This window comes from Solea senegalensis, linkage group LG1, assembly GCF_019176455.1.
Source record: "Solea senegalensis isolate Sse05_10M linkage group LG1, IFAPA_SoseM_1, whole genome shotgun sequence".
In the NCBI taxonomy this organism is placed as follows: Eukaryota; Metazoa; Chordata; class Actinopteri; order Pleuronectiformes; family Soleidae; genus Solea; species Solea senegalensis.
This window is the reverse complement of record NC_058021.1, coordinates 23378922-23397982: the sequence shown is the minus strand read 5'-3', so window position 1 is coordinate 23397982 and position 19061 is coordinate 23378922. Positions and strand designations below refer to the sequence as shown.

The window sequence follows — 19061 nt, the reverse complement described above, 5'->3', positions numbered from 1 at the left end:
AGGATTGTAAAAACGACGAAGACAAAAAACAGCAGTAATAACAGTAATGACTCCACATCTTGTAATACATTTGATCGTCCTCTAGGTTGCGGCATGTCTTCAGCCTGTTGAGCATTCACAGTTACACCAATTCTTTTTAAAGGGACCATGCACAAAACCGAGCATTCTGAAAGGGGCGGGTTTAGCAGGGTTATTGAACTGCTATGGTGCTTCATCCATATGGTATTTTGACCAAAGTATGTCACTGACATGTTCATTAGGACACCAGGGAACTATTTTAACTTGGGAAATAGGGTATAATATGTCTCCTTTAAAATCACAGATTTTTTGAGGTGTGGTGCACACGCACACACACACAGAAAAGTTTACAAAGGAACACAGTTTCTCGTGTAGTAAAGCTGAACCGTTAAGATGTCTATGATCTCTCAGAGTAGTTCTAGACACAGCTCACAACCACACACTGTCAGTGTCTCATACAAACACACACTTTATATAAAAACCTCATCCATCACTGGAAACACAGTTTTTCATTGATGTGATCCGGCTGTGGAGATTTCCTGAGCCACGCCCCCAGACCTCTGGCCTGCAGGGCGGCAGTGAAGAGCTGCAGCGCCCTCTGGTAAGGTCCAGCGCTCATTTTGGAGCCACAGTACGTCTCCGTAGTGACGTCTGCTCCCGATATCTGAGTGTTATAGAGAAACGGAGACGTTCACCTTCATGTCGACCTTCATGCTAAAAATAACTTTAAGACCTGTCACGTGAAAATGGACGTTTTACCATGGATGTATTATAAGAACTGGATAGAGCTCCGCCCCTTTGGCTCCTCACCCAGCACATATGCCAAAAAAGTTTCTGACTTCCTGGTTTATTTCCGAGTTGTGCGGCCCATAAAGCATGCGCAGTAGTGTTACTCCCATAATGCCTCTCTGCAATGTGAACAAGCCGTTCACGTTCTGGACTTGCTCGGGGTGTCCATGAACAGTGAAAGGTATGATGGGAGTACCGATGGCACATTTGCTTCAGGTTTAAACCATGGTCAAAACCAAGGATAGTGAATACGAGTGTTCGCGATGTCAGTATGAATCCACACAGCAGCTTGTTAATACATCGATAATAAGTTTGTAAATAAATCCTAATGAGCTACAAATAAATAACTAAAACCTGCTTTGAATGCCTTCATTTATTCACATCTCTCATGAAGTTTTCTTTCGGTTCCCTGACAGTAGCCGCTCCCGAGACACCACATGACCACGCTTTGCTGTGCTCGTACACAGCTGTGACGTCACTGTGGGAAATAAGATTTTTCTGGGCTTTTTATGGCCTTTAGGAAGGTTTTACAAATGTGAATGTGAATAAAAATATAGAATATAAAGATCTATACATGCCTATGTCCATGTCTGGAGGTGTCTTGTGAACAGTTTTATAGGCGTTTCTATTACTATTGTGGTCAATGGGAAAATAGCTTTTTCGGCCCATGAGTATTTCTTGTTGCAGTACCGGGAGTGGCCACCATGACAGAATTGTCTTCAAGGCAGAGGGGGCGGTGCTCTATCCAGTTCTTATAATACATCCATGCGTTTTACACTCGGCCGGCATTTCCGACACGCTAATGTAGCCGTAGCTAATAATATGTTAATTAAGGCTCTGCTGTGGTCAGATTTCCCATAAAGCCTTGCTGCCTGGTGATTAGCTTGCAGGAACCTGGAACTGATGGGATAATGATGTTGGTCGCACGTGTGTTAGCAACGTCAGGATGTCGCTAATCGCTAAAGAGCTAAAAAAAAAAAAATAGAGCTAAAGAGACATATTACTTTTTGTCACATGACTGAGAAACTTGAGTGTCTCTGTTTTAATGATGTCCTTAGCTACTGTAGCTGCTAAGCATGTGGCAGGCCACTGTGATGACAGTGATAACAGTGTTTTTGACGTTAGCAGCTAATGTGGCCAGGCACTCTGGTTTTGTTGTTTATTGTGAGTGAAGCGTCAGTGTTTTTGCTGTTAGCCACTCCTGTAGTGTCAGTACTTTATGTTAGCAGTTATCGTAGCGCAATGCTTTAGCGGTGTTTGACATTAGCTGCTCTTAATGTCATGGTATCTGGCTACAGAAACAGTGTTTAGCGCCCTCTGGAGTGCAGTAACACTCACAGTCACCTTCTTTTCATGTCGCTACTTAGAGATGGCTACACCCTTCTGGAGAGAAAGTGTATTACATGCATATTATTTTTTATAGCAAATGGATCAGAATATCTGGACTGATTTTTGTGCTAAATCTTGGAAAGGAATAATAAAATAAGAAGGAAATTCAGAGCTGCTGTAGAGTTCTTCCACAGCAGCTTCAGGAGAACTTTCTGCTTCATCTCCTCACATGAAACTGCTCCAGTGTCATTTATTTATGTTGGGACTAACCTGCTGCTGCCGCTGCAGCCACTGCAGCCGCTGCCAGTGTGTGAATAGTGAGTTTCTGCAGAGCTGCGACGCCGTCCCGCAGTTCCTTCTCCTGCCTGTGGAGGTGCTGATCTCCTCCAGGACTTCATCACCACAGCTCCAGTTCACGCTGATGTTTGGAGGTTTCCCTGCTGGACGAACGTTGCTGCTGCTTAGACCTGAGTCCTCGAGAAAAGCAGGTGATATTTGAGTAAGCAATAATCTGAAATATCTGTGTATTTTTGGGTGTCGTAGTTTCAGTTTTTGCGATTAAAATGATGGTTGAGGTTCCCTTTTTTTAAAGGGAACTATTTAGTGGTCCCTGTGGGATTTAACTGGTTTATATATGGGTTTAAACCAGTTTAATCTGACTAAAATTGACATAAAATCTTTAAAAGTTGCCGCAGCAGTATGGACGTACCGCTGAGCAGCAGCCGCTGCCTTCGGTACGGGAAGGGTAGGCGTTTGACGGCGGGAAGGCGGCGAGTCAAAGCTCTGCTCAGGTGACCCGTGTGACTCAGTGTCCCCACCGTCAGGCTGTGCAGGTAAACCGGCTCCACCAGGTGGGACAGGAGCGCCCCCTGCAGTCCAACAACGCTCCACCTGCGGAGACAAACATTTAAAAAACAAATATGCAAAAAAAAGAATTTTGGTTTTCAGGACAGATGACTCACTTTGCCATTTTGTCGGTGCACGACATTGTGACTGGTGGTTTCCCCGGCGACGCACCGTCCTGTGGCTGATTGGCCGCTCTGCGCGGCGTGATGGGCAGTGTTCCCTCGCCGCCGTTCACTTTCACTCTGAGGTGACATTGAAACCTCCTGCTGGAATCTGACACAGAAGAATTCACGTTACACTTACAGCCAAATATTCTGATCTCTGAGAGTCCACTGTTTATTGCATTTTCCTTATACATTCTGGCTAGCTACGTCCCAATCCACGGGCTGGTACCTCTGAAGGACGCAGTCAACAGAGGCGGTGAAACCAACAGGACACTGACCGATGATGTCACTCATACTTCAGCTAGCATGCAAAATATTTTCCTCTGGGAAGAAAGTCTTTCGTTCACTCTCCAGCCCGTGGATTGCGACATTTCTCCAGTTGTCTCGTCGCTTCTTCCACCGCCATCGTGTTTGTTTGTTGTCGTCAGAAACTCTGTGACTTTGCACTGCCCTCTAGTGGCTCCAAATTGTTCAACAAGCGTTTACAGGACGTTTGTGGACCGTGAGGTTGGATCAGCGCATCGTCTTTACTACATAATTAACTCCTTACAGTCAATTAGACGCGGCGACACTCGGAGAAGAAGAACCTCACCCCGTTCTTATATTCCCGATATTAATTAATTAGAAGTCAAAGATCAATGTCTCACATGCCGCCGTGCTTTCATAGGGACAGTTGAGCCGAGCGTCTCCGCACGGGGACGAGCCCACGTACATGTGGAAGAGGACGCTGTCCCGCAGCCGCAGGCCGCCGCCGCCACCTCGTATAAAGACGGATCGTTCCTCATGGTCGGCGGACTCACTTTAGAGAGAACAGAGACAGTAATTATTCCCATACGACAAAATAAAATAACTACTGTTGTTGTTCGTACCAGAGCAGCAGCTCCAGCTGAGCGTATAGGAAGCGAAGCAGCGCCCTCCGGCTGAGGACTTCTGCGTGGCAGTCGTTGAGCGTCCAGTTGCGGTCGCTTGCGATGTGCAAGTTCCGACACTTTGTCCCTGTGGCCAGTGACACGACCTGAGCTGATCTGAGGTCAAACCCTACACAAAGAAGAGGAAGAAGGAATGAAATCATGTGACTCAGATTCTCCAATCACAACCACTCACTCTCCCACACCAAAGTCCAGAGAGAAAATTATTTTAACATCAAACACTCAGGAGTTGTTGATCCACTGCTGCCTCCATCACTAAGTTCAAATGTCTGATTTTGTAAAATTGGACATTTAAAATCCTATGTTCAGATTCAAAGTGACCACACGAGGCAGCAGAGGAGCAGCGGCTCCTGTGTCCCCGCCAGCTAAAATTGCTGGTGTGGGAGAGTGAGTGGTTTACAAACTCGGATCACAGTGAGGACGAATGTCTCCGAGGCTCCGCCTCTCACCTCTGGTCATTACGATCCCTGCCAGGACCTTGTGACGGTGGGCGTGCGAGGTAGCGGCTGTCAACTCTGTGTATTTCTCTCTCACCAGGTGGAAAATGGACTCTGCGAAAAACTGAGCAGAGGAAGAAACATTAGCGTGAGATATTCCGTAAAACTCTAGCAGGCACTGATTTGAAGTGTTTTGTTGTTTTGCCTGGTATCAGCTATCCTGTTAAAGTAGCTCATTCTGCTTTTAAAAGAGCAGCATTTTTTTCTAAATTCATTCCCTATGTGTGTCGTCACAGACTCTACACTTCATTAACCACATACACGACCTCAGAGTCTGTGGCTCTTTTAAACGACGGTGGCACAAGGTTGTTGTTTAATGAGTGTGTTAAACAATTATCTGTGAAATTATTATTATTTTTATGCTCTTCACACCCGCTTCACCTCAGCCCTATCTGGTCTGCTGCCACCGCTACTCATTTGAACTTAGTGATGGAGGCAGCAGTGGATCAACAACTCCTGTGTGAGTGATGTTAAAATCACTGATTTTCTCTATGGGCTTTGGTGTGGGAGAGTGAGTGGTTTATAAACGTCAGTTTCCTGTTGGAAAAGTCTGTGAGACACAACAGTGAGATAAAGACGTAAAAATGTGCTTAAGATAACATAAACTTAAAGTGACTTTTACATCCCTGGCTCTCTGTTACCAACACATACACGAGTTTGTAAACCACTCACTGTCAAACACCATTGAAACAAATCTGTTCCAGGCTCAAACACACTTTGAAAACCCTGAACTATCCCTGTAAAATCCAGGGTGTGAGGTTACGCGAGTGTGAAACCACTTATTTGTTGGTGTTTGTTTTGTCTGGATTGTCTCGTCGTCATAGAAATAGCTCCAGGGTTTAATTTCTCTTCATCGTCAGCCATCGTTCAGTCTCTGGAGACAAAGAACGTCCTCATGTCTTCATATAAGACATGAGGATGATCCTTGCAGGCTCCGAGACTTAATGAAGCTGTTTAGATGCAAAAGATATGTGACACGTCCCACTGTCAGGCCTCGGGACGTCACCGTGGTTACACTAATGAACGACACAGGACACACATTTATCTGTGTCACTGCTCGAAGCTGAGAAACGCGAAGGACGCGATCTGTAGGACATTTTCCTTTAAGCCAGGGACATATGGACGTTTACATGGAGACCAGACCAAAACAATGACTCCAGAATTACCTGGATACTACATACTTTCAGCATTCTCTAAATCAAGCTTTTCTTTCTCTGCACTGTTTTCAGTCTCATGACTGAATCATTCTCAGTGAAGAGCAGATTTTGGCCACTTAACAACAGGTCATCAGGATACAACCTATGAGGGGGGCCTCCAGCAGATTCTGGAAAACATGCCCAGGGCAGAGCAGAGGGGTGATGGTCCAAAGAGGGCTCCCAATGTCTGTCTCTGCCGAGGGCCTCCTGAGACCCTAGCGACATCTCCACTAATGTACGGTATTAAAGGCAGGAAACATGGATCGCTTGTGGTGTTTGACAGAACTCGACTCACTTGAGGTAGTTGATTTTTGTCTCTGCTGCCCTGGAACCTCATGACCTTCCTCTCTGGTCCCAGACTAATGTTGCACAGGGACTGTAGAGCCGCTCCAGCCGCCCGAGCCTTCGCCAGCTTTTTACTACGACCACACCCCTCAAACACCCTGCCCTCCACCGCGACCACCATCACGAAACTCCTCGTCAACCTGCCGCGGACTCTCTCTGCCAGGCACGTGTACCGGAGTCCTGGTCGAAGCTGGTTGAGCAGCACCACTGAACTCCGGTGCTCTAGAAACGGCGTGCCAAGGGCTTGACATTTTGGATTTGCTGAGGTGACCAAGTCCAGTGTGAGGTGAACAAGTCGTTTGTGGTTGTAAATGCTGGAGAAAGATTCCTGTTTTGAGTTGTTGACAGTGAGATGACAGTTTTCAGGCTCTGAGTCTTTGAGGAACACATCAGAGACGTCTAGTTTATCTGCCGTAAAGTCCGTCGATGTGTTGGTAAAGTTCCCCATGACAGCGTGAATCTGTGACGCGTTTGGGAACTGGACGAAGGATCGTAGAGCCAACTCCGCGGCCTTTGTCTTTGCCCACTTCTTTGTTGGGCCTCGACCCTCGAAGTGGAGACCATCAACGTCCACAGTGACAGAAAACACCGGGGCATGCAGGGGACCGGCCTTCGTCGTGATCTCGTAGCGCAGCCCGGGTCGTAACTCGTTCAGCTGCACCACTGGGTTCTTGTGAGTCACCGTCCACGCTGCTCTCTTACTTTGGTAGAGCAGCCGATCTTTTCCATCCTCCAGCGGCTGCTTCGCCTTCACCACTCTCGATCCGTCTCTGGTTGTGCAAAAAGTTGCCGGGTGATGCTTTGGTAGCAAATTGCAGTCCACCTGGATTTTATGATTCTCTTTCACTTCCAGAGTGCTTGTACCTGTCGACAGATCATGACACCAAAGTTAGCAGTCGTGGGGTTTTTTAGCAAGTAAAACATTTTCAACTGTTCCTGCTGTCAACAAATATTTGTTCATCCAAATTTTTTTTAGATGTAGGTGTGCGTTAAGGCCCTGGTATACTTCTGCACACTACACTACAGCACGTGTGGATCCGGCAACTTGTGCATGGCGCAAATTGGCCAGATTTTGGAACCAATTGCAAAGAGCACGTTGGTTGACAACTCATGCATGAACTGAATTTCCACCAACTGGTAGGTGGAGTATAAGCCCCGCCCATCAAAAAGCAGAAAAAACATTTGGACACCAGATAAAATAGTGTCTTGTTGTCATCGGTACGACGTCACCCCACCAGCCAAACTAATGCCTGACTGAGGACTTTACCATGTTAGAGACTAGAGGATCAGCAAAGTCTTGAGTGACAATATTGCACAGTTGTTCCTCATGAGGTACTCGCTGTGAGCAGGGTTTGAACCTGTGCAGGAATTTCAAATCCAACGCCTTAACCACTCGGCCATCACAGCTGTTTCTTACTCCTGTCATTGGCTTCTTGTTCGAGAAAAGGAATGTCTGTCGTATTGACGTTGAAACTCATGTCTTCCCATGCTTTATGTCGTTTTTATCACTTCATTAACTCAAATCCTTTTGTGAGTTTACCCAGGCAGCTATTTTATTATTTTGATAGTTTGTATAATGTACCTATCTGCAGAATGCTGCTGCTGCTTTTTCTGCAACCGGCACAAATCTGAGGCAGTAAATACACTGATTTTTATCACTATTCAATTCAATTCAATTCAATTCAATTCAATTCAATTTTATTTGTACAGCGCCAAATCATAACATACATTATCTCAGGTCTCTGTACATAGACAACATCAAGAAGAGCAGAGAAACCCAACAGTTCACACAATGAGCAAACACTAGGCATCAGTGGAGAGAAAAAACTCCCTTTTAACAGAAGAAGAAATCTCTGACAGAACCAGGCTCAGAGATGTTCACTAATGAAGGGAAGATTAATTAGCTAAAATATCTGGGTCAAGGGTAGCTTTTTTGAGAAGGGGTTTAATAACTTCTACTTTAAACATTTGGGGTACATATCCAGTTAATAAGGATATATTAATTTGAGTTAATATAGAACTGTTAATTAAAGGAAACATCTTTAAACAGTTTGGTGGGGATGGGATCTCAGTGGCGAACTGTGAGCACTACAGCTGGGCCTTCACCTCAGCCATCATTGCAGAGAAAATAAATCATCACAGAAAAAAAGCAACAGTACGATGAATTGAAAGCGTTAAACAACTGCAATTCTTTAATTAACGATGACAAGGATGTAAACAAATAATCCATAACATCAATAACATTCCCCGCAACAAGATACATTCTCAACATAAAATGAGGTCACCCCGTGACACCATGACTGCTGACACCGACACCTTGGCTCATTTCATCACCATGGACCGCGCTATAACAGCACACAACAAACCATACAGACATTAAGAAATAAATTCATGAGTATCCTCAAACTACAAAACAATTTGAAATGCACAAGCTGGTAATACAGAGACATTTTTTTAATATACAATGAAGTGCGGCATGCCCGGCCCCTCCGGGATCCCACCTCGGCCGACACGTGTCGGCCCTCACTTCTGCCGTGCGGCACAGTCCACTGGTGGCTGGGGAGAGGACCCTCAAGGGGATCCTTCTGCACGTTCTAATTTTTTTGTATGTGTATATGTTATTTTTCCTTTTCCCTATATAGGAATATAGGAGTGTCGGAGCCACTCAATACACTGTAATGCAGTGTATATTCTAATGAAATGTCAAACGTTTTATATATATATATATATATATATATATGTATATATATATATATATATATATATATATATATATATATATATATATATATATATATATATATATATATATATATATATATATATATATATATTTATATGTATTATTTAATACTCATATTTTTTGGTTGTATAAGGCCCTTAAGGTTCCCCACTGTGGGATCTAACTGATAGGTTATTGAAACTAATGATGTTAACTCAGGGAGATCTATAGGGGAGAAACTGTCTAACTGTGCACCTGGTGCTTCTAAAGCTCTTGTGCTAAAAGATGAGTCAGTCCCAATATGAGGGAGGAGATGATCAATTTTTTCTCTAATTGATGTTATTTTATTCACAAAAGTTCATAAAGTCATCACTGCTCAGTGTTAAAGGAATAGATGGTTCAGTGGAGCTGTGGCTCTGTGTCAGCCTGGCTACAGTGCTGAAAAGAAACCTGTAATTATTATTATTTTCTTCAATTAAAGAAGAATAATAGGCAGCTTTTTTTAAGCTACAAAACCATCTTTCCAGGCTGTATAAAATTCCTCTAGGTTACTGGAACACCATTTTCTTTCTAATCTACGTAAAGCCTGTTTAAGAGTGCGAATATTAGAGTTAAACCATGGTGCTCGTCTCATCTGATTCACCACTTTCTTTTTCAGAGGGGCAACGCAATCTAATGTAGTACGTGGTGAACAAGGTTATCTATGAGGGCGGGAGTAAAATCACAATAAAGGTTGTACTGTCAATTTGAATGTATTAATATATTATTATCAGATAATATATCAGAATATACTATATATTATCAGACAGGCACTGGCTGTAGCTGTATTTTTTATTTATGTTATTGTAGTTCATTATTGTACAATTAACTGTGAGTAAATAATGATCAGTAAGGAGAGGGTTTTGAGGAAATGTGTTTAAGTTATCAGTATTAATAGCATAAGTTAAAACAAGATCGAGGGTGTGATTAAGGCAATGAGTTGAAATCCAATGGGAGGTTCGAACCTCAGATGTGCAAGTTAAGGACATATTTAGTTTAAGTACTGTAAATACTACACTCATGCACCACAGCCTGATCCTGTTACAGATTAAGCCCATGAAATATGTTACACGACTTTGGATCAAGACTGACTGACCAACATAATGACATCTGAGACACATTCAGGGAAGGTTGTCACACAGGTACTAAGGTAAACAATGATCTGACACAAGCATGATGATCTCGCTGTGAGCAAGGTTTGAACCTGTGCAGGGTAACCCCATTGGATTTCGAGTCCAATGCCTTAACCACTTGGCCAAAAAGAAACTGCTAGAGGGGGCCAAGGGAAAAAAGAAAAGGGGGAAAGGGGGAAAAGGGAAAAAGAAAAGGAGAAAAAGAGAAATTTCACCCTAAATTCTTCTATCACAAAAATAATGAGTTATTTCTAAAATTCAGCTTCAGTTCTGATACCATCAGATGTTTTTTCACAAAAATAACGAGTTATTACTAAAACTCATCTTAAATTCTTATACCATCAGATGTTCTATCACAAAAGTAACAAGTTATTACTAAAACTCATCTTAAATTCTTATACCATCAGATGTTCTATCACAAAAATAACAAGTTATTTCTAAAATTCAGCTTCAGTTCTGATACCATCAGATGTTCTATCACAAAAATAACGAGTTATTACTAAAACTCATCTTCAATTCTTATACCATCAGATGTTCTATCACAAAAATAACGAAGTTATTTCTAAAATTCAGCTTCAATTCTGATACCATCAGATGTTTTCACAAAAATATCGAGTTATTACTAAACTCATCTTAAATTCTTATACCATCAGATGTTCTATCACAAAAGTAACAAGTTATTACTAAAACTCATCTTAAATTCTTATACCATCAGATGTTTTTTCACAAAAATAATGAGTTATTACTAAAATTCATCTTAAATTCTTATACCATCAGATGTTCTATCACAAAAATAACGAGTTATTACTAAAACTCATCTTCAATTCTTATACCATCAGATGTTCTATCACAAAAATAACGAGTTATTTCTAAAATTCAGCTTCAATTCTGATACCATCAGATGTTTTTTCACAAAAATAACGAGTTATTACTAAAACTCATCTTAAATTCTTATACCATCAGATGTTCTATCACAAAAATCACTATTTATTTCTAAAATTCATATTCTTGCAGTGTAGTTTCAAAAAAATTAAAAAATAAACTTTATTCAAAGCATTCCAAAACGCTATAAAAAAAAAATTACATGACCAAAATGTCAAAGCAAACAGTAAAATTAATCCATAAAACAATGACTTTGGACTGATTTCATTTGCACTTGGTGACTTGGTTCAAATCGTAAAAAGATAGTATCAACATTAGTGATGTATGTGTGGGTGTGAACGATGTGTGCATGTCAGGACTTTAATTATTATTTAATTAACTTTAACTTTATTTAACCAGGGGGTTTCTCTTATTATTAAATAATAATATTAGTAGGCAATAATAGTGTTGCCTCTTAGAGTTACAAATCAACTCTATTTTACTTGCAACTGCTTGCACTTATGCAACTATATTTTTACATGTTGTGAACTTGCAACTGTTTGATTTGCAAGTGATTTGCAAGTGATTTAACACTTAAAATAAATGATTTAATACTTCACATAAATAAAAAAAATCTTAACAACAAATACTGTAAGTTCTACAAATTATTTACATTTTTCCACCTCAGAATGAATGAATGAATGAGTTTCAAAAGTTTCAAATGCAGAATCCCGCCCACACAGATTTTTCTCAGAATCTGATTGGCTCTTTTGCCCCTCTGGTTAGGAACGTTCTTCTCTGTGTTCAGAGGAGGTGTTAGGACCTGTTAAGACCTTTGTAAGGACTTTGTTAGGACTTTGATAGGACTTTGATAGGACTTTGATAGGATTGTGTTAGGACTTGTTTAGCAGTCCTTTTAGCAGAGGGTACGGCCATCACAGCTGCTTCTGCTACTTCTAAAGACACAAAAATGGCGACTCTGGTCGTGTAGTACAGTTTACAACATCGTCATTTCAGGCAAGGTTTTTGACTTGAGGGACGGTAGCCAAGGCCAAGTGGCTAAGGTGTTGGACTTAAAATCCAATGGGGTTTCCCCGTGCAGGTTTGTACCTTGCTCACAGCGTCAGAAACATAAAGTACTAACGTATTTACTGTAATTAACACAAATATTGCGTATCTGTGTCAAATGTAAATACAGGTACGACGTGATTCCGATTTCCCAATCGTATCATCACATTCTTCATCACTCAGTGTGTTAAACGTGGAGTTCCATTACATTACATTACATGTCATTTAGCAGACGCTTTTATCCAAAGCGACTTACAATAAGTGCATTTAAACATTTGGGTACAATGATGTATAAGGTTGTTTTTTTTTGTTTTTTTTTTGTCGTCGTCGTCTTAGTTGAGGTAGAGTCGGAAGAAGTGGAGGCTTTCCACTGTCCGGATGTCGATGGGGTGTTCGTTCCACCATTTGGGAGCTAGGACAGTGAACAGTCTCGAGTTCTGCGAATGCCTCTGCGATCCTCTCAGTGAGGGGGCAGCGAGCCGCTTTGCTGATGCAGAGTGGAGTGGGCGGGCTGGGGTGTAGCTTTTGATCATGTCCTGGATGTAGGCTGGACAGGATCCGTTTGTAGCATGGAACCCAAGCACTAGAGTCTTGAAGCGGATCGAGCAGCTACAGGAAGCCAGTGAAGGGAGCGGAGGAGCGGTGTAGTGTGGGAGAATTTTGCTAAGTTGAAGACCAGTTGAGCTGCTGCATTCTGGATGAGTTGCAGAGGTCGTATGGAACACGTAGGGAGACCAGCCAGGAGGGAGTTGCAGTAATCCAAGCATGAGATGACAAGAGCCTGGACCAGAACCTGTGCCGCCTTCTGGGTTAGAAGAGGCCGTATCCTTCTGATGTTGTGCAACATGTATCTGCAAGATCGAGCTGTTACAGCAATGTTGGCAGTGAGGGAGAGATGGTCATCAAGTGTCACACCCAGGTTCCTTGCGGTATGAGAAGGAGTTACCACAGAGTTGTCGAGGGTGATGGTTAGGTCTGTGGTGGGAGAGCCCTTTCCTGGGACAAAAAGAAACTCGGTCTTGTCGAGATTGAGTTTCAGGTGATGGTCAGACATCCACTGAGAGATGTCGGTCAGACAAGCGGAGATCCGTTCTGCTACCTGTGTGTCAGAGCTGGGAAAAGAGAGAATGAGTTGGGTGTCATTGGCGTAGCTGTGATAGGAAAAACCATGGGAGAGAATAACAGAACCAAGAGAGTTGGTGTATAGAGAGAAGAGGAGAGGGCCCAAGACAGAGCCCTGAGGGACCCCAGTAGCTAGAAGACAGGGTTCCGACACGGATCCTCTCCAGGTTACTCTGTATGTTCGGTTTTGAAGATAGGACAAGAGTAGGGTAAGTGCAGAGCCTGAGACACATAGTTCTTGAAGGAAGGAAGTAAGGATCTGGTGGTTGACTGTGTCAAACACTGCAGAAAGGTCCAAGAGGATGAGCACAGAGGAGAGAGAGGCAGCCCGGGGAGTGTGGAGTTGCTCAGTGACAGCAAGAAGTGCAGTTTCGGTCGAGTGACCTGCTTGAAAACCAGACTGAAGAGGATCAAGAAGGTTGTTCCGTTGAAGGTAGGAGGAGAGTTGATTAAAGATTTTTAGAGAGAAAAGGAAGAAGAGAGACAGGTCTGTAGTTATTTACTTCAGACGGGTCAAGGGTGGGTTTTCCAGTGGGAAGTCACTTTCTTGTATGTCCCACTCTGCTTCAATAGGTGGCGACATGCCCCCTTTCAGCTTGTTTGTATTTGGCAGTATCTGTGTGACCTATGACATCACAGACAAACCAACTCAAGCAGACAGCTACTCGGTACCTTCTCAATCTCCATTGCGTGTTTTTCAACTGTCCGTTGAAGTCAAAATATTCTGCTCCTAGACTAACACGGTAATCAGATTTCTGTCTGTTCTCTGTTGATAGATGGAGTTGGTTTACGTCATGGAATCACGTCTGAGCAGAAAAAATAAACATTTGCTGTCAAATCGATGGGTCAATGATCATTATTTGGAAGTAAGTGATGAAATTACTGTGTGAAACATAAGGCAACGTGCAATTAAATCACAGCCAGGGACAATAATGATAATCTATGGCTGTGAGCGTTTAATGCTGCTGCTGCTTTACTGTAACAGAATGTTCCGTTTTCATCAGTGTGGGGTTTTTTCCTCTAAGTTTGTCCTTCTGTCAGCAACTTCCTGTTTACAGGAATTTAATGTGACGGGTAGGTGATCATGCAAGTATGTTCCCATTCAATTTTGGTAAGTATCTGCTCACTGATGACGTCACAGAAATTATCTGAATTATCCAACAAGAAACTGAAGTTTGTAAACCACTCCCACACCAAAGTCCATAGAGAAAATCAGTGATTTTAACATTACAGCACACAGGAGTTGTTGATCCACTGGTGCCTTCATCACTAAGTCCTAATCTTCTAATGTCTTATTTTATCTTGTTGGAATGTGTGCAGGATCAGACTCTCTACCAACACGTTAAGTTTCATGTGGATCGGATGCTGATTACAGATTTGGCGACAATTTAAATGTGAAATACCGTTGAACAAGTTCAGATCTCGGCAATAACTTAACAGATCAGCGCGCGTTTTGTTGCGTTAAAGCAAGATCGTAATATCTATACGCAGGTAAATTTCGGCAGCAGTTTCCACGCTGAGCTTCACAGGGAATAGAACCCTCACCATCCCTCGCAGAGCTGCTGCCACTCTTTACACGCAGAGCACCCTGTGCAGTGAAGTAAAATGAGAACATTTTGCTAATGTTTTAACACAGCCAGCGAAGTGAGGAGTTTGATGGATTCCACCACTCACACGGTCTACTGTCCTAACGTGTCCCCATGTTGTCCTAACATGTCCCCATATTGTCCTAACATGCCCCCATGGTGTCCAAACGTGTCCCCATGTTGTCCTAAAGTATCCCCATGTTGTCCTAACGCGTCCAAACGTGTCCCCATGTTGTCCTAACATGTCCCCATGTTGTTATAATGTGTCCTCCCCATGTTGTCCCAAAGTGTCCCCATGTGTGTCCTGTTGTCGTCCCCCATGTTGTCCTAACATGTCCCCATGTTGTTATAACGTGTCCCCATGTTGTCCAAACGTGTCCCCATGTTGTTATAACGTGTCCCCATGTTGTCCAAACGTGTCCCCATGTTGTCCTAATGTGTCCACATGTTGTCCTAACATGTCCCCATGTTGTTATAATGTGTCCCCATGTTGTCCAAACGTGTCCCCATGTTGTCCAAATGTGTCCACATGTTGTCCAAATGTGTCCCCATGTTCCAAAGTGTCCCCATGTTGTCCCGTTGTCCTGTGTGTTGTTATATCCCCATGTTGTCCTAATGTGTCCCCATGTTGTCCTAACATGTCCCCATGATGTTATAACGTGTCCCCATGTTGTCCAAATGTGTCCCCATGTTGTCCAAACATGTCCCCCATGTTGTCCTAAAGTGTCCCCATGTTGTCCAAACATGTCCCCAGATAACTGCAGACACGAGTCGCTCCGACAGAGCAGCTGTTTGCTCCAGAATCATAATCCGCGCTAAAAGCACGACAATCAAATCATTTTCACAGCCAGCAAATGACGGTTTGTTACAAAATCCCCGATTAACGGAGCACTTCCATTATGTACACAAGAGACTTTGTACTGGCAGGAAGTTCTGTTCACTCTTTTTTTTTTTTCTCTGTTTTCAAAATGTGCCTTTTCATTTTTTTTTTCATTCAAATGTGTCACAGATTTTGAGATTTTGCTTTAGCCTTACCTGACATAACATGTGTCAGCTTAAGTCTACGATATCTTAAGACCATGTTGAGTGCTTTATTTATCCATCAAACAGACTTTTGTGACAGGAAACTGTAGTTTGTAAACCACTCATTCTCCAACACCAAAGTCCATAGAGAAAATCTGTGATTTTAACATCACACACACAGGAGTTGTTGATCCACTGGTTCCTTCATCACTAAGTTCTAATGTCTTATTTTGTCACTTCGACTTTCATAATTCTTCATTCCAGTTTATTTCAGTGACACAAGGTGACCACACGAGGCAGCAGTGGACCAGCAGCTCCTGTTACCACGCCAGCTAAAATCACTGATTTTCTATATGGGCTTTGGTGTGGGAGAGTGAGTGGTTTACAAACTTCAGTTTCCTGTTGGAAAAGTCTGTCTCACAGTGAGATAAAGACGTGAAACATGTTCTTAAAGATATCAAGACTCAAACTGACGTAGATTTCATATGATACGTCTTTTTATTAAGTGGTTAAAATCATTTTTTCCTTGTGTACTTGCTGGTAGCTGTGTTTTCAGTGAGTTCGTCTCCTTAACTGTCTGAATATCTGTGTGAAGCATGAATGATTCAAACAACAGCTGGTATGAAACCATGGAGGCATTAGTTAAGTGCATCCCACCTCTTAAATAGAGGGATTTAAGGGTCTGTGTTTTTCAAAGAGAAAACACTTTGTCTTCCTTGTTGATGTACACACACAAAAAAGGGCTAGTGGTTCATTAATGAAAGTGGAAATGGTCTCGTTGGCGCACTTTGAATAACCACTGGATTTAAAACAAAAGCCACCGTGGATTAATCTGCCACATTTTACTCAGGATTAGCATGTGGAGAATAACAATGCCGGTTTAATCTGAAACAGCTGACCTGTTGAGTGTAATTACGACGACTACATTGATGTGACGCACACAGACAAAATCAAACATGTCCTCGCTGTGTTTTCTGGCTCGTGAAAACTTTTCTTTCCCCACTTTTGCCTTTGCTCTTTATGGGTAGGTGAATTTCAACACGTGAATTTTCAAACGTGAGATTTGAGCAGATTTAAGTCTCCTCTGATACTTTCTACATTTCTGATAAAAGCGTCTGCCATAATCGCCCAATTTTCTCCCACATCCCCAAGTCTTTACCTGCATCTCTATAGAAACACTATTGAATCCTGTTAAAGTGATAGTTCTCTGAGGTAATGACAGAGAAGCAGCCTGAAAAAAACTGACACATAACAGATTTGAGCCACTTCATAAAAGATCAGAAAATCAGTTTAAGTCTACGACATCTTTAAGAACATGTTTGTAAGAACATCTCACTGTTAGACAGAAACTAATGTTTGTAAACCACTCACTCTCCCACACCAAAGTCCGGAGAGAAAATCACACACACAGGAGTTGTTGATCCACTGCTGCCTCGTGTGGTCACCTTGTGTCACTGAAATAAATTGGAATGAAGAATTTTGAAAGTCGAAGTGACAAAATAAGACATTAGAACTTAGTGATGAAGGCACCAGTGGATCAACAACTCCTGTGTGCTGTAATGTTAAAATCACTGATTTTCTCTATGGACTTTGGTGTGGGAGTGGTTTACAAACTTCAGTTTCTTGTTGGAAATGGCAGTTTTATGAATAAATAAAGCAGGCAACATGCTCTTAATATATCGTAGACTTAATCAGGTGAGTCTTTTGTTCAGTGGTAGCGGCACGTGGGGCGCCGCACACGTCGTATCAGCCCTGAATTAACACATCATATCATGGAGTCACGACCTCAACCAAGCCCAAATAAGAAAAGTAAAAGTTCTATGATTGTTAAAAACAATTTAATATTTAGTCATGTTATATATGTATATATATATAAGTCATAAAGTTTGAATCATAGTAATAATAATAACAATAATAATACGTATATTATTGTAACACCCTGCTATATTCACCACATAAACTCCATCAGATATGTCCTGACCTTTGATTTTACTCCTCCTCCTCCTCTTCCTCCTGGACGTTCCTCTCACATGGTGCTCTGACCTCTCCATGTTCCCTCATGCACCAAAGGTTTGTCTTTTGCTGCTGCTGCTGCTTCTTCTCTTATGTCCGTGTCAAAGTGAACTGCAGCTCCAGCTCCTCCCGCCTCCAGCTGTGACATCACGAGGAGAGACATAGCGTTGCTCACCGAGGCTGTGATTCAGTATCAGTAGCAACTGATCCACCACTGAGCCCCTGTTCATTTGACTTTAAAACTATTATCTGAAGATTATTGGTAGAAAAATAAAAACACCACAATGTGTGTGGCAAGAGACTGGATCTGTAAATATATAACAAATAACATCAAAGGAGAAAATGTCACCATGAAATGAAATGTTAAAATTTTAACATGAAATGTAAAAAACAACTGAAATTTGTGGGGAAAAAATATAAAACTGAGATGAAAAAATATGCACAAAATACAATAATATGACATTTGATTGTAAGTCATATTATAAAAGGGCATTAAAAAAAGGTGAAAAACTGTAAACCACTCACTCTCCCACACACACACACACGCACTCTCCCACTCACACGCACACACACACATACACACGCACTCTCCCACTCACACACACACACTCACTCACTCTTCCCCCACACACACACACCTGCACATGCACACACACACTCCCTCTCCCCCACACACACACACACACACACACACACCCCACACTCTGTGGTGTGGGGAGAGTTTTCTGTTGGAAAAGTCTGTGTAACCGTGAGATAAAGTCGTGAACATGTTCTTAAGATACGTGTATTTATTTTGTCTTTATGAAAAATAATCTCGCCTAAATTTTACAAACAAAAAATAATTTTTTCCAGATGGCAGCTGTGTCATACTCTGGTTCTCAGTAAAGGGGGCGCTATGTGTCAGCGCCTCACTCCACAATCACACTTCAATCTGTAAAAAACCCCACATAAAAACTGTGGAATAATTAGATTTTATAGTAACTAAACAAGAGGAAAATGAAAAGTGGCTGTAATTTCATTTATTCCCTGTTTTGCATCATAATCTTCACTTTGCATAATCTCCCCTCACTCGAAACCTTTACCTCCAATTAACATCAGCTGTCTAATCCCTGCCAATCAATGTCCTCAAATTGGAAATCTGGCGTCGTTAAAATCCCAGGAAAGACTCAAGTTGTTCCCCTTTGTTTTTCGTCCCCGGGGTCATTTTTTATCCCGGCTATCATCGCATTTCATCACGTCACGCCTCCTCTCCCCGCTCCACCTCCACCCACTCTCCCTGGGGATCAGCGTAAGTGACGATGTTTATCTCCAGGTGAAAGTGTTGAGGCTGGGAGGCACATTTTTGGCTGCTGCTGCTTCTTATGTCATTCTCCACCAAACC

General features: G+C 42.3%; 1 protein-coding gene across 1 annotated transcript; it reads right to left on the bottom strand.

The window, feature by feature from the left end:
• Positions 1-314: 314 nt before the first annotated feature.
• Positions 315-17775, bottom strand: LOC122774784 (double-stranded RNA-specific editase B2-like). The gene is made up of 9 exons (XM_044034342.1): positions 17649-17775; positions 6064-6977; positions 4525-4636; positions 4016-4184; positions 3794-3945; positions 3099-3255; positions 2846-3027; positions 2407-2603; positions 315-682 (listed from the first exon to the last, which is right to left on the bottom strand). Exons 1-9 carry the CDS (start codon positions 17716-17718, stop codon positions 509-511), a joined length of 2127 nt encoding a protein of 708 aa, XP_043890277.1. The 5' UTR covers positions 17719-17775; the 3' UTR covers positions 315-508.
• Positions 17776-19061: the final 1286 nt, after the last annotated feature.